This window comes from Myotis nattereri (genome assembly GCF_964212035.1).
Source record: "Myotis nattereri genome assembly, chromosome: 15".
NCBI lineage: Eukaryota > Metazoa > Chordata > Mammalia > Chiroptera > Vespertilionidae > Myotis > Myotis nattereri.
This window is the reverse complement of record NC_138090.1, coordinates 56298004-56314109: the sequence shown is the minus strand read 5'-3', so window position 1 is coordinate 56314109 and position 16106 is coordinate 56298004. Positions and strand designations below refer to the sequence as shown.

The window sequence follows — 16106 nt, the reverse complement described above, 5'->3', positions numbered from 1 at the left end:
GGTTAGAGACCAGGATTGATCCATTTTTCATAATCCGCTCACCCATGGTTCCCAGGAGAGAAACGTCTGCGGCCGCATGGGGCATATTGGCCTATGAGCTGCTTAGCACGCGTCTGAACTATTTGAAGGACCCAGACACACAGACCCGGCCCTGGCGGGGGTGGCTCAGGGATACCAGCGTGGGCCTGGGTGCCGAGGGGTCACGGAGGGTCTTGGGTTCGATTTCCCCGTTTGGGCACATGCCCTGGCTTTGGGTTCAAGCTCAATAGGTTCAATGCTCTCCCCCGCCCCCCCCCCCCCCTTTCTGTCCCTAGAAGGAATTTAAAAAGAAAATAATTTATTTTTAAAATAATAAAAAAGCCCGCCCTACCCTGCTGGGCTCAGTGGGCAGAGCATCGGCCTGAGGACTGAAGTGTCCCAGGTCCGATTATGGCCAAGGGCAGGCACCTTAGTTGGGGGCACATGTACCTTAGGAGCGGGTGAGCAGGAGGCAGCTGATTGATGTTTCTCTCTCATCGATGTTTCTAGCTGTCTGTCCCTCTCCCTTCCTCTCTGTAAAAAATCAATACAATATATTTAAAATAAATAAATAAATCAAAAAGCCCAGCCTGGTCTGCAGGCGATGGAGACCCGGACGCAGACCAGTAGGATTTCGCTTGGCGGGAGCTCGCTGCCATCTCTCCTCCTCCCTCACGCCGTGGGGTCACCGTCACCCGTGAGAGCCATCGGAAGCCGTGAGTTCTGAGCCGTGGGAAGCGGCTGGACCTGGAGGGTGAGGGGTTCCAGGAGGTCACGGCTTCGGGGTGTGTTTGGAAGTTGGGACTGAGATGGATTCAGGGACCAGGCGAGGGCGGCCCAGGCTGCTCCCCTCACTCACCTGGCAGGTGGGGCGGGGCCTGGCATGGCCCCTGTTCCAGGCCCAGGGCCGGATACACGGGAGGGGGTGCAGGGGGGGAACTACAGAGCCCCTGGCCAGACCCCATGGAGGTCGGACAGAAGGACCACCCCCACCCCCAGCCAGGCCCGCACAGACCTCTGGGAGCACAGCCTGGCTCCTGGTCCCAGCCCAGTCTCCAGAACCACCGCCCCGGCGGCCCTGGTGCTGAGCCGGCCCTTTCCCTGCCTCCGAGAGGGACGTGGGGTGACCTGGTCCTGGGGCCCCAGCGGGTGTGCGTATCTCCCGGTATCTCCCGTGGGTGGAAATGGGGGAGCCTTCACCTCCATCACCTCTCACCGGGTCCCTTCTCCACACTTAAGGGCAGGAACGGCTGCCCCAGGAGCTGGGTGGGTTCCCCAAAACCCCTCTCCCCCCACCGCACCTGCGAGGGTGGCGCCGCCACAGAACCTGGGACTGGCTGGCACCTCATCAGTGACTTTATTTCTGGGCAGATGCTTGTCAATTGCTTCCACACGCTTCTCAGAGCCGGCATCTCCGTCCCCCTCCTGCCTTCCTGGGGCGCAGACCTTGGAGCCCGCTGCCAGGCCCCTCCCCTGCCTTCAGCTGCCCCTCTATCCAAGGAGCCTACCCGCACTCCTCTCCTGGGCCCCTGGCCCGCCTTGCTGACCACCCTCCCCATAGGATGGGTGCGCGAGAGAGGGAGGACCAGGGAAGGGGCCTATGTGGAGGCCCCTTCCACTGGGGTGGTGGGGGTGGTGTGGGGCGGGTGGGAGTCAGGAGGGGTGGGTTTAAGGGAGATCTGGGTGCTTCCACTTTTCATTGCCCTTTGCGAACTGGGACAAAATTCAGAAGAAGAACACACGCTACTTTGAACTCAGGAAAAAGGTCAAGTCCACTCGGAACAGAAGCTCCCCCAGCCCCCACCGTGGGCAGCTCCTCCTGCTCACCAACCCCGGCCCCCGCCTCCAGGAAAAGCGGGGTTTGGGGCAGAAACAGCTGGGAAGGACCTGAGGACATTGGGGTACAGGGCGGCTAAGACCAGGGAGGAGCCAGGCGGGGTGGGGCGGCTCCTTGTGGCCAGGGGGGGGCTGGAGGAGGCAGCGGGCAGCATCATGGCAGGCGGCTACCCCAGAGGCCAGGGCGGAAAGGGCTCCCCGCCCTCAGGAGCAATCATGGCTCCTTAGATGTCTGTGGAATGAACCCGTGGTTCTTGGCGGTGTGAGGAAGGCCAGCTGAGGCCAGCCCCCTGCTGCCACGTGGAGCTCTTGGCCTGCCCACCATGAAGACACCGGCTTGGGCCAGGGGGACAGTGACCATGGCAGCAGAGATGGACCCCAAGATGGCAAAGCTCATGTTACACCCCGAGTGGGAGCAGAACCCCGTGTCTACATTTCAGTGATGAACTGGAACCCAGGTGGCACCTCTATCCCTGGCACCTTCCACACTGTCTCACAGGGTGTATCCATCCCATCAGCCAAATTAGAGGGTCAGCCATTTAAAAACATGCAGGTGTGAGAAGCAACTCGCTGAAAACCAAGCTCCTTCCTTGATTTTCTCTGTAACACGCCAGAATCTCACAGAAACAGGAATGGACTAAACATACAGAAAATGGGTAAAACAACCCTTCATTCTCCAATGTGTTTATCTTCCTCTAGAAAATGACATCTCCACTGACGCAGGAGTGATGTGACCCAAGTCCAACATCAGACATGTGCCCATGGAAGGCAGGTATTGCTCATATCCACCCTGAGATAAAATTTACATAAAATCTTCAATATTCCTTAAAAAAGAGAGACTTCTTTCAACAGCTGCACTGCTCAAAGGGAAAACGTATTTCCTGAATAATTTCCATGTAACTTTATTAACTTCCTTAGATTAGGAACTGACTTTAACATCTCACAGGGCGGCATTCATTTCACATTGATTGTTGGGGATTTTATATGACAAATGGTATTGATGAAATGATTACCGAATAAGGATCATGATTGATGATGTCTACATATTTATCATCTCAACTGTGATTTCACGGACCCAGGAGTGCCAGGGCCCCTCAGGAGCAGCAGGGAGGGGCTGACAGGGGAGAACAGGGCCCTAGAAGGAGGCAGGAGCAGGAGGAGCCTGAACACCCATCTCTCCACACCGCGGGGTCCTGTGTGCAGGGAGCCCAGGGCCTGTGGGACAATGACGGGCAAAATGCCTCCAGTGGCTAGAAGATGGGGACACCCAGACAATGAGACCAAAGCTCTCACACAAAAGCAGGAACAGGAAGACTATCCACCAAAATAAAGAGAAATAACATACACCCAGCAGATGAGGGCGGAGGGCGGGACCCAGGCCTGAGCCCAGGCTGACCTGCCCAGGAAGGCATCGCTGTCCAGGGTCCTGGAGATGATGCATTAGGACAGGTGACAAGGCCTGGGGGAGGCCTGAATCCCTGTGACCACAGGTCCTGGTGGGACAGGGTTCCACTGAGGGACAAGGTCAGAGGAGCAGAGAGGTGCCCCGGCCAAGGAGTGACCACATCAAAGCCCACGATGCTCTGAGCACTGACCATGCCCAGGCCCCAACCACGCCTCCTCCTCACAGCCCCTCCTGTCCCACCAGGACAGGCTCAGCACTGCAAACACGTGGCTTCTGGAAAGTTCTCAGTGCTTCCATCCCTTTCCTCTCAAACGTTAGGATCTTCTCCTTTAATTAATCCATCAATGCTTCATGGCAAGCAATGAACACAGTCATATCAGAGTCTCATTTCAATACAAAGCAGGAAGTGGCAGCTCAGAGCACCAGGGGGTAAAGGCAGGGATGGGGAGGGCCCAGCCCAACTCTGCTGACAGGAGAGTGTGGGGAGCAGAGCAGGCCAGCCCCCCAATCAGAGGTTCCTGAGTCAGGAAGTGGGAGCGTGAACATCTTCCATCACTCAGTCCCCACAGGCAGCTGCCTCACGCTGTGGAGGACAAGCATCATGAACACATTCAGGTCAGTGGCTGTAACTGGTGACATTCTCAGAGTCCACTTCATGCTCACAGTGTCCCACAGACTCCCCACCACCCAGTCCTCCCCTCTGCCGACCCCACTCCTCGGTAGGGTTTCCCCTGTATAGGCCCAGAGAGACACATCAGAGCCCTGGGTGGTGTCAATGCCTGGGGTGGACACAACAGGACAGGGTCAGACCCAGGACAGAAGATTCAAGGAGAAAATATGGGGAGTGGGTCCCCCCCATGGCTCTCATCTGCACTGTCACAGGGCCTCAGGTGTCCCCCCTCCATACCCACTGGCAGTCTGAGCGTAGCTCCCTCCTTTTCCACCTGCAGGAAGAAAACATCCCGTGAGAGACCAGGGAGGAGGCAGAGCCATGAGGCCCTAAAGGAAGCCCTAGTCCTGGGACCCAGAGAAGTTTCCAGAACCCTGTGTATAGACCCAGGCCAGGAGGTAAGTCTTTCTCGGTCCGTCCTGCGGCTGCCTGACCTGCCTTGGCATTTAGTCTCCTCAGACTCGAGAAGAAATCAGCCACGGTTCTGAGGACCTGCCGCCATCCTGCCCTCCCTACAATGTGTTGGGCAGGAATTCCAGTCACGGCTGGGAAAACGAGTTATGGTTTCTTGTCAATATTTGTTTGGGGACTTGATGGAGTCAACCGCTTTCTCTATAAAACGCCTACACTGTGCACAAGAGTGAGAAACGCATTCTGTGAAGCAATGAAAGGTCACAATGCATCGGGAAAACGTTCCCTTCCTTCTATCCAGCGGCCGTGTGGAGTCACTGATTCAATTGGAGGCCTGAGGTCCCTTCACTCCTGTCCAGGGAGAGTTGCCAACAGGTACCCCTCAGCGTCCCTTGAGAAGAAACACTTAGGTGCCATTCCCACCTTTGTGTTTCTACATCGACTGCTTCATCCTGATTTCCTGACCCTCCAATGGAATTGCTTCCCTTATCTCACCCGTCTCTGCTCAGGAATGTACAGGTGTCCCATGGGGCAGAGTGACTCCCCGTAATTCCAAGATATGTGAGATCCGTGTGACCTCATTAAATCCTCTCCTTTTATTCTTTCTTTCAAAGGGGAGGTGGGAGCGTTGGCATCTTGAATAACATTCCCGGCTGTGACAGCCCATGTGTGGCACCGCATTGGGAAGCATGGGGGACACGGTAGGAGGGCCCAACCAGTGGAAGGGAGCCAGCATGTAAGTTGGGTGGTTTGAGATACACAAGGGCTGAAAATCTCTTCCTGGAGAACAAGTACATTCTCACCAACATAGGTAGGGGCTGTCTTTTCTCCACACTTTTGCCAACAGGCATCTCTCCGTTTGGTCCATCTGTCCTTCTGAGCCTTTCACTCTCTCCCTCGCCCCATGTGTGATCTCCTGCCATCCTGTCGGTGACGCTCAGCCTCTGACTCCCCCTGACACCCCATCCTGCTCTCCATCTCCAGGTGCAGGGAGTGCGGCCAATGCATTTCCCACCAGGTTTGGAACAACTCACTTTCCCACCAGGAATGTATGAGACAGAATGAGTCCACATTCTGGTGAACAATTGGTTTTGTCTGACTCTGTCATTCTCAATGCTGGGAGGTGGGCAGCAATGTCACATTAGGGCTGAATGCAATTTCTCCTCTGACTACAACTGTTGGGCAATTTCCGTAAGTGTCCGGGCCCTGTAACCATCCTCAGAGGACGATGGATTGGACAGTGTTCATGAGTAGGTGGGACTCTAGTGAGGTGCCAGCATCTTCAGTTATTGGGACACTGTTGCTATGAATGGATCTGAGAAAGTGTCTGGTCTTTGCCCCTGGCTCCTGGCACTGAGCTCCTAAAACCCTGGGCATATGGTGAGTGACAAGTGTCTTTGGGACGCTGATGAGATGGCTCTTGGCTGAGGGTCCTGGAGAGAGTCAGGGTGGGGGCTGGTCCCCAGAAAGACCAAGCTGATCAGAGGGTTGGAACCTTCAGGCCCTAGAAGGAGGCAAGAGCAGGAGGAGCCTGAAATGTATCTCTCCAACCAGAGTCCTGTGTGCAGGGACCCCTGGGCCAGCGGGACAATGACGGCAAAAATGAGCCCTGATACTGTCAGACGGGGACACCCAGAGAATGAGACCAAAACTCCTACACAAACGCAGTAACAGGCATCACATCCACCAAAGCAAAGAAACAACCAACACCCAGAAGAGAGGTTCTGAGGGCCTGACCCCGACCTGAGCCTCGGATGACGAGGGGCCTGGAGATGTGATTCATTCGAACAAGTGACAAGGCCTGTGTGTCCCTGTGAGCGCAGGTCCTGGTGGGACAGGGACACTGAGGGACAAGGTCAGAGGAGCAGAGAGGTGACCCGGCCGAGGAGTGACGACGTCAAAGCCCACGACACACTGAGCACCACCTGGGCACAGGCCCCGCCCACGCTCCGACCTCACAGCCTCTCCCGTCCCCCCTGCAAAGAGCACAAAACACACAGGAATCTGCTGAATCCTTGGTGCTTCCATTTATTTCCTCTGAGAAAATAATTATTAAAGGGTCTCCTTTAATTACCCGTCACCCGTCACGGCAAGAATTAAAACACGAGGTCAATCCACAGTCTCATTTCAATACGGAGCAGGAAGTTGCAGCTCAGAGCACCAGGGAGTACAGGCAGGGATGGGGAGACCCAGCCCAACTCTGCTGACAGGAGAGTGTGGGGAGCAGAGCAGGCCAGCCCCCCAATCAGAGGTTCCTGAGTCAGGAAGTGGGAGCGTGAACATCTTCCATCACTCAGTCCCCACCAGGCAGCTGCCTCACGCTGTGGAGGACAAGCATCATGAACACATTCAGGTCAGTGGCTGTAACTGGTGACATTCTCAGAGTCCACTTCATGCTCACAGTGTCCCACAGACTCCCCACCACCCAGTCCTCCCCTCTGCCCTCCCCTCCCCACGGCAGGTCTCACCTTTAGAAGCCGAGAGAGACCCATCAGAGCCCTGGGCGCTGTCACTGCCTGGGGGTGGGGGGGACACACCAGGAGAGGGTCAGAGCCCCAGGGCAGGAGACTAAGGAGGAACTATGGGCGGGGGGTGCCCTATGGCTCCCATCTGCACTGTCACAGGGACTCAGGGGTGCCCCCTCCATACTCACTGGCAGCCTGAGCGTAGCTCCCTCCTTTCCCACCTGCGGGAAGAAAACATCCCGTGAGAGACCAGGGAGGAGGAGGCAGGGCCATGAGGTCCTAAAGGAAGGTCTAGTCCTGAGTCCCAAGGAAGTTTCCAGAACCCTGTGTATAGACCCAGGCCAGGACCAGGAAACCTGAGGGAAGTCCATGTGTGGGGACTGGACCCACCGCCCTCCTGGAGGTCTGTGCTCAGCAGGGACCTGCCCTCTGACCTGGGGCTGCTGGCAACGGGGTCCCCACCACCAGCATCATCAGGTGATAAGTGGGTCCCTCATTTTCCCACGGGCCTCACTACGGAGTAAGTGTGAGCACAGAGCCCCACACCTGCCATCACACGTGTGGGGATGGTGCTTCCCATGAAGGAGGCGGGACACACGTCTACCTGGGCTTGAACCCCCAGTGGGACCGACACTCAGACCCCACCCCTGCCCACCTGAGCGCCTCCTCCCCCACATCACAGCTGCAGCCACAGCTCCCAGCAGAACCAGGCCCCCAGCGATGCCCATGATGATGACGAAGGTGTGAGAAGGCGGCTCTGGGGGGAGAAGAGAAGGGAGGGTGAGGGCCCTGACCCCAGGCCTCAGTCCCGACCCCACTGAGGTCCCCCAGGGCCCCTGCTGCCCTGAGAAGAGGCTCTGTGCCCACGGCCCCTCCTCACCCCATCTCAGGGTCAGGGGCGCGGGCAGCCCCTCGTGCTGCACATGGCACGTGTATCTCTGCTCCTCTCCAGGGGGCACCCCCACGGCCGCCCACTTCTGGAAGGTGCCGTCCCCCGCAGGCCTGGTCTCCACCAGCTCCATGTCCTGGGTCTGGTCCTCCCCGTCACGCTGCCAGGTCAGGCTGATGTCCGCAGGGTAGAAGCCCAGCGCCCAGCACCTCAGGGTGACCTCATGGTCAGAGACGGGGTGGTGGGTTACGTGAGCCTTTGGAGGGTCTGAGGGAAGGGGAGGAAATGCAGGAACTTTGCATCCGTCATTGACACTCCAGCAGCGCCCATGTGACCATCCTGAGAATGGACAGCCACCTGGGGTGGGGGAGGGAGCACACAGCCCACACACCAGCCTGGACAGAGGCACCTGGAAGGCCCTCCTAGTCTTTAGAAAGTTCTAGAATCAGAGAGACACAGCCCAGGGCAGGAGGCCACGTGACTCAGAAAAGCTGGGGTGAGGCCTCAGACACAGTGGGTGTGGGCAGCGCACAAGGCCTGAGAGAGAAGGTCCCCGTGGGTCCCAGAGCCCCTGCAGGGCCCATGGGGACCGCTGATGGGCTATTTCAGGGGGGTCTCCTTGCACCCCAGGAGAGCCTGCACCCCTAACTGTCCCTGAGAGGCGGGGGTCCCTCTGGTACCTGACCTGACATCAGGGGGCTCCCTCCCTGACCCAAGGAGGGGTGTCTGACACTGACCCCCTGTCCTGTCTCCTTGTAGGAGCCCCAGCCCCGGGGAGAGGGGGCGGCCCCAGGGCCCCTGGTACCTGCGCGCTGCAGGGTCTCCTTCCCTTTGTCCAGGTACATGAGCAGCGACTCCACACACAGGCCCTCCAGGTAGCTCCTCACACGCTCTGCCACACCGGCCGCCTCCCACTTGCGCTTGGAGATCTGAGCCGCCATGTCGGCCGCGGTCCAGGAGCGCAGGTCCTCGTTCAGGGCGATGAAGTCCTTGCCGTCGTAGGCTTCCTGTCTGTACCCGCGGAGGAGGCGCCCCTCGGGTCCCAGGTCGCAGCCATACATCCACTGGATGGTGTGAGACCCTGACCCCGCCCCGCCGTCAGCCCCGCCCCTCCCGCCCCGCCCCGCGGTCAGCCCCGCCCCGCCGTCAGCCCCGCCCCGCCCCGCGGTCAGCCCCGCCCCGCGGTCAGCCCCGCCCCGCCCGCCCCGCGGGGACTGAATCTAAAACTGAAAGTGAAATCGGGTCATAGTCCCCGCGGGCTCCTCCCGGGTGGGGGCTGGGCGGGTCCCGCCGCCTCGGGGTGACGCTCGCACCCGGAACCTCGGGGCGACCCCGGCCCGTCCGTGGGGAGGGGGGTTGTGACGGGCCCGGCGCGCGGCTCACCGTCCTCGCTCTGGTTGTAGTAGCCGCGCAGGGTCTGCAGGTTCACTCGGTTAGTCTGTGCGTTGGTCTTGCTGATCTGCGTGTTCCGGTCCCAATACCCGGGCATCTCCCGCTCCACCCACGGCTGCTGCATCCACGGCGCCCGCGGCTCCGCCCTCGGATTCGGGGCGTCGCTGTCGAACCGCACGAACTGCGTGTCGTCCACGTAGCCGACGGCGAGGAAGCGGGGCTCCCCGCGTCCGGGCCGGGACACGGCGGTGTGGAAATACCTCAGGGAGTGGGGGCCTGGGGGGCGGACGGGGGGCAGGGCCGGGGCTGGACACTCACCTTCCTGGGGCCCCGAGCCCCCGCCGGGTCCCCTCGCTCCTCCCCGCACAGCCCCCCCTCCGACCCCGCACTCACCGGCCCAGCTGGGGGTCGGGACCAGCGCCCCCGAGAGCAGCAGGAGGAGGGTGGGGGGGCTCAGGACCCGCATCCTCGGCGTCGGGGGACCATCTGAGTCCCGGCGCTTCCGCGGAGGAGTTATAACCGGGAGCCGCGGGGACGCTGATTGGCTGCTCTGGAAACCGCTCAGCCAATGGGAGTGAGAATTGGGGCCGCGTCACGAGTCTCCAGGAAGGAGGCGCCGACACAGGTTGGGAGAGGAGAAGTGAAACCAGGGCGCTGGGGAGTCCCCACCACGAGCTGCCCCCCCAGACTCTGTCCCTGCGGAGCCCTGAGCGCAGGCCTGGGCCCTGGGACTCGGTCCTGACCCTCCTCCCGCGCGGGGCGCCGTCACCCTGTCCCCGAGGCCTGGCCCGGGCGCTGTGCTGTTCAGGGACTTTCCAGGGTTTTGGTGTCACCATCTCTGTGCGGCCTCACACACAGGCAGGCGCCCAGAGAACCTGTGTGTGTGGTGACGTCATCATAGTGACCCTCACGGATCACACAGGGTGAGACAGTTATTAATCCACGTCGCATGCTCACTGCCAGTGAGATGGTAACAGGAGTCATGTTTTTAAAAAATATATATTTTATATCGATTTCAGAGAAGAAGGAAGAGGAAGAGATAGAAACATCAATAATAAGAAATAATCATTGATCGGCTGCCTCCTACACGCCCCACACGGGGGATGGAGCCCACATCACAGGCGTGTGCTCTGACGAAAAGTTGAGCTCTGACCTCCCGGTTCATAGGTCAATGTTCAACCACCGGCCCCGCTGGCTGGGGAATATTGAATAATTTCTGTTCTGTTCTGTCACAGTCCCCAGGGCTGTCTTGCTGGGTGGCTCTGGTCCTCATGCAGGTGATGTAAAGTGACGCCTTGTGTCTCTCAGTCCCAGAGACCTTTCCGTGCTGATGCATTTAATGACGTCATCAAAGCTCACAGGTGTTGTGTTCCCACAGAGCCCCCTAGAAACGCTGTCAGCGCTGGGGAGCGGTCCAGCTCACGTGGTGGGACACACCTGTTCCAACATTCTGGTTTTCCCTTCGGGGCTGACATTGTATCAGGACAACAGGACTGTCCGTTGGCACCTGCTAGGTGATATTTCCTGAAGTAGAAGCTCACGTTCATTTTTTAAAAATATATTTTTGTTGATTTCAGAGAGGAAGGAGAGGGAGGGAGGGAGACAGAAACATGAATGATGAGGGAGAATCTCTGATTGGCCTCCTGCTCGTCCCATTGGGCATTGGGCCCACAGTGGAGATTGGGCCCACCACTCGGACATGTGCCCTTGACTGGAATCAGACCGTCAGTCTGGAGGCTGAGGCTCTCCCCACCAGGCCACACCAGCCTGGGCACTCATGTTCATTATTGAGAAAGTGTGAGCCAGTTCCCCAAATCTCAGCAATCCCAGCGTCTGTGCCATTCGTTCTGTTACGTAAACACGGGCCAGGCCGGGTGTGGCTCAGTGGCTGAGCATTGACCTGTGAACCAGGAGGCCAGGGTTCTATTCCCGGTGAGGCTCCTGCAGGGTTGCAGGCTAGATCCCCAGTTGGGGGCATTCAGGAGGCGGCCTATCCGTGGTTCTCTCCCATCATGGATGTTTCCATCTCTGTCTCCCTCTCAGTTCCTCTCTGAAATAAAATTTTTTAAAATATATTTTTATTGATTTCAGAGAGGAAGGGAGAGGGAGAGAGAGAGAGAAACAACCATAGTGAGACAGAATCATGGATCTACTGCCTCCTGCAGGTCCCCTACTGGGAATTGAGACCACATCCTGGCATGTGCCCTCGACCTGAATCAAATCTGGGACCCTACAGTCCGCAGACCTATGCTCCAACCATAGAGACAAACCAGCTAGGGCTCAATATTTTTTTTTTTTAAATGTAAACATGGGCCCTAACCAGTAGGGGGTGTGCAGGAGGCAGCTGATCAATGTTTCTCCGTCATCAATGTTTCTAACTTCTATCCCTCTCCCTCTCACTTCCTCTCTGTAAAAAAATCAATAAATAAAAAATTCTGTAAAAAGATAAATAAAAAATAAAAAAGCCCAGGCAGCTTGGCTCAGTGGTGAGCATTGACCTATGAACCGGCAGGTCACCATTGGATTCCCGATCAGGGCACACGCCCAGGTGGCAGGTTCAATCCCCAGTAGGGGATGTGCAGGAAGCGGCAGATCCATGATTCTCACTCATCATTGATGCTTCTATCTCGCTCTCCCTCGCCTTTCTTCTCTGAAATCAATAAAAATCTATCAAAAATAGTTAAGATGGTAAATTTCATGTGACTTGTATTTTATCTCAACTAAACACTGTTTTTTAACTTTATTTTTATTGTTGACACTATTACAGGTGTCCTCATCTCTTCCCCCCCACTTTGCCCATCTCCACCCAGTTCCCACCCACCCTTCCCTCTGGCACTCACCATGGGCTGCGATCATGGGCTATGCCAGTGATGGCGAACCTATGACATGCATGTGAGAGGTGACACACTAACTCATTTCGGGTGGCACGCATCGACAGAGACAAAAAATTGCATAATTCAAATATTTGTCTCTCAAAATGGCCAGAGTTGGGCATCACTCGAGTAACATTATTACTCACGTTACTCATGATCAATAATGAATTCTAAAACCAGATGTAAACATGTACATTGGTGTTGTGTAGCAAAGATACATATCTTAGGGAAAATATCCAAGATACATTGTTCCAATATTGACATTAATATAAAAAGGTTAAGAATTGCACTATAAAGAGATTGATCTTTACTCATGACATTTTATTTTTACCCGAGTGACAAAATGCCCAATTCTGGAAACGGCCTCGTTATTGTCAACATGTGCCTCCGGTAAGCTTCCCGTGCGTTCTGTGCATTTGGCAAACGGACGCAGTTAATCGCCATGTTCGTTAGGAGACAAAGATATACAGTGCAACAGTGCTCGACCAGACATTCTGCGTGTCGGATAATTGATTACAGGACCATATATTTGTTGGTTATACATACTATCTTTGAATTGTTTTGCACCAGGAGTCAGTGCAACAACACTGCAAAAAGTTAATAGGTAAGAAACCTATCAACTTTTTATAAAAAACGCCGTGATTTATACTTACTTATTTCTGCAGCCTTGTGATGGATAATAAAAAAAAATTAAAAAGCAAGATTGAATGATAAAGGAAGTGGAAGTTGCTGTAGCCGACCCTTTCAAGACATATGGACCGAGACATAGGGCATTGTCAACAGAAAACAGATTGTTGTGCATACTGTGTAATAAAACGGTAGTAAGCAGAAGGTGGAATGTAAAGAGACATTTTGAAACTAATCATTGTCAGCTCTTGAAAAAAAAGTATTGATGAAAGGAAAGAATACATTTCTAGGCAGCTATACCTCTATAAAAGTCAATCAAATTCCATCATTAAATTTCTAAGACGCTCTACAAATTTAACATCAGCAACTTACTGTATTGCTCACTCCATAGCTCAGCATGGAAAAGCCCTCAGTGATAGGGAATTTATTAAGGTAACATTTCTAAGATGTGCACCAGCTCTATTTCACGGTATGAAAAATAAAGATGATATTATTAAAAGAATTTCTGAGTTACCACTCAGTAGAAATACTATCAAAGAATAATAGGTCTTAACAAAAATGTACAACATCAATTAAAAAAAAAGACTTAAATAGTTGTAAATATTTTTTGATTTCTCTTGATGAAGCTACTGATGTCACATCAAATGCTCGGTTGGCCATTATTGCTAGACATTCTGATGGTCTCACAATGAGAGAAGAGTTGATAAAGTTAGAATCAGTGCCAATAAGTACATCAGGAAACCAAATATGTAAGGTTGTTATAAAAACATTCAGTGACCTAAACATTGATATCTCTAAAATTGTGTCAGTCACGACAGATGGGGCACCAAATATGGTGGGGAAAAATGTGGGATTCCTGAAATTGTTTATGGAAGCTATTAGACATCCACTTGTACCTTCTCATTGCATTATCCATCAGGAGGTGTTGTGTGCCAAATTGGGATTCTCAGAATTGAATGATTTAATGTCAGTTACAAAATTGTAACAAAAATTGTAAATTTTATAGCTTCTCAACCCTTTCACAAGCGAGAATTTTCTGCACTTTTACAGGAAGTTGATTCAACCTACAGTGGACTACATCAGTAGTTCAATAATGTGAGATGGCTGAGTAGAGGTAAAGTACTTGAGCGATTTGTGGAGTGCTTTGAAGAAATTACGGTATTTATTGAGAAGAAGGATCTGGCAAACTTTCCTCGGATCAATGATCATAAGTGGGTCAGCAATTTGATGTTTTTTTACAGATCCCTCTGTTCATATGAATGAACTGAACTTAAAATTACAAGGTTTGGGCAAAAGTATTGACGTGATGTTTGGATACATCAAACCTTTTGAAAATAAACTTAAAATTTTCAAGCGAGATATTGAAACTAAAACTTATGAGTATTTTCCTCGGATAAAAAAGTATTTCGAGAAGGCCACTACAATGAATGTAATGGAGTCCATACTTATTTACCAGATTATAGTAAACTCATTATTTGAACAGTTTAGCGAAAGATTCAACCAATTTAGAAGCGTAGAACAGACCATTAAAATAATTAGTTATCTGGATGTAGTTGTTTACAGTACTTTGGAATTAAAGGATTTCCAATGGATGCAAATTGACGATTTAGAGATGCAACTTGCAGATTTTCAAGGTAGCATTTGGACTCATGTGTTTGTCGACTTAAGGTCGAAACTTGAAAATCTGGAATGAAATCGTTTGAATAATGAAGAAGAGTGCAACTACAAACAAGAAATTTTAAGTGCTTGGAACACAGTACCTGACACTTTTAGCGACATAAAAAATCTAGCGATGGCTTTGCTAACAATGTTTTCATCAACACATTTTTGTGAGATTTTTTCTCAGCATTGAATAATATTAAAGCGAACAAAAGAAACCGGCTAACAGATGAAGTTAGTGGCTCTTGTTTGGCCTTGAAGTGCACCAAGTATGAACCTGCAATCAAAGAATTAGCAGACAAATTCAACACCAAAAAAGTCACTAATTTATAGTTTTCCTACCATTCGATTATCATTGTTTTTATTATTATTTTTTCCTAAATGTACATTGTTTTTCTGTTTTTGTTCATTTTATACATACTTTGGCTGATTTTCCTTTGTTAAATGGCTTTTAAATATATAAAATAAATCTCAAAAATATAATTTTTTTTACTATGGTTGCAAATATAAAAAAAATTATGAATATTTCTATATGTGACACAGCACCAGAGTTAAGTTAGGGTTTTTCAAAATTTTGACACGCCGAGTTCAAAAGGTTCACCATCGCTGGTTTAAACTGTTCAACCCTGGCTGGGTAGAACAGTTTAAACAGTTTAAACAGTTCAGTTGGTTATACCATTGTTTAGATACCCAAAGGTTTCAGGTTCAATTTCTGGTCACGGCACATACAAGAATCAGTGAATGTTGTCCAGCCAGCGTGGCTCAGTGGTTGAGCATCAACCTATGAACCAGGAAGTCACGGTTCAATTCCCAGTCAGGGTACATACCCTGATTGAGGGCTCCATCCCCAGTGGGGGTTGTGCAGGAGGCAGCCGATCAATGATTCTCTCTCATCACTGATGTTTCTCTCTCTCCCTCTCCCTTCCTCTCTGAAGTCAATAAAAAAATATATATTAAAAAAGAATCAATGAATGCATAACTGAAACAAATTAATGGTTCTCTCGCTCTCTCTCTCTCTCTCTCTCTCTCCTTTCCTACATTCCTCTCTCTCTCAAAAACCAATGGGAAAAATAACCTTGGGTGAGGATTAACGAGAAAAACAAAACAGAGTTCCAGAGAGAGTTGGATGGAGAGTTGCTGATTCTGTTGAGACCAGAGTCAAGGTGGGCTCTGAAAAGAGCCGGAACGGAGGAAACAGAAGAGTAGGCCCACTGCCCTGTCCCCTTTCTGATGCTTAAATACACTCACCTCGTGCGGCGTGCAGGCATTAGTTTATTTTTTTAATACATAAATTATTTATTTTTTTAACCTCTCTTGTCTAGTGTTGCCACTTCCTGTGACGCTGTAGTCATTTCAAAATAAACCCAAAATGAAGCCCCAGGTGATCTGGGTGTGGGAACCAGGGAGGACCAGCTATTGTTGAAGAATCACAGTATTACTGCCACCCGGGGGCCTCAGGGCACCAGCGTGCTGGGCCCATGCCCTGAGTTGTAGGTTTCATTTTTAATTTTTTTCCAAATCCTCACCTGAGGATATATTTTCCATTGATTTTTATTTTTTTTTACTATAGTTTTATTGATTACAGTGAGGAAGGAGAAGGAAAGAGGGATAGAAGCATCAATGCTGAGAGAGAATCATGGTTGGTTGCCTCTCGCACGGTCACTGCTGGGGATGGAGCCCACAACCTGGGCATGTGCCCTTGACTGGAATTGAACCCTGGACCTTTCTATCTGCAGGCCAATGCTCTATCCACTGAGCCAAACCAGCCAGGACTCCATTGATTTTTAGAGAGAGTAGTAGGGACGGGGGCAGAGAGAGAAACATCGACATGAGAGAAACACATGGATTGGTTGCCTCCCCT

General features: G+C 52.5%; 1 protein-coding gene across 6 annotated transcripts in view; it reads right to left on the bottom strand.

The window, feature by feature from the left end:
- The window catches only part of LOC308530506 (class I histocompatibility antigen, Gogo-OKO alpha chain-like), a gene marked incomplete at both ends in the record, with an annotated part of 248585 nt that overhangs the window by 16540 nt on the left and 215939 nt on the right, over window positions 1–16106 (bottom strand). The window contains 8 exons of one of the 6 annotated variants that reach the window (XM_081107202.1): window positions 6353–6661; window positions 6809–6856; window positions 6994–7026; window positions 7461–7562; window positions 7686–7961; window positions 8500–8775; window positions 9078–9362; window positions 9480–9568. In XM_081107202.1, coding sequence (XP_080963328.1) covers window positions 6657–6661; window positions 6809–6856; window positions 6994–7026; window positions 7461–7562; window positions 7686–7961; window positions 8500–8775; window positions 9078–9362; window positions 9480–9552 — 1098 coding nt within the window. Of the gene's footprint in view, window positions 1–6352; window positions 6662–6808; window positions 6857–6993; window positions 7027–7096; window positions 7162–7460; window positions 7563–7685; window positions 7962–8499; window positions 8776–9077; window positions 9569–16106 lie in introns of those variants that run through there. The other 5 variants (XM_081107204.1, XM_081107198.1, XM_081107203.1 and 2 more) reach the window with 5 other exon arrangements.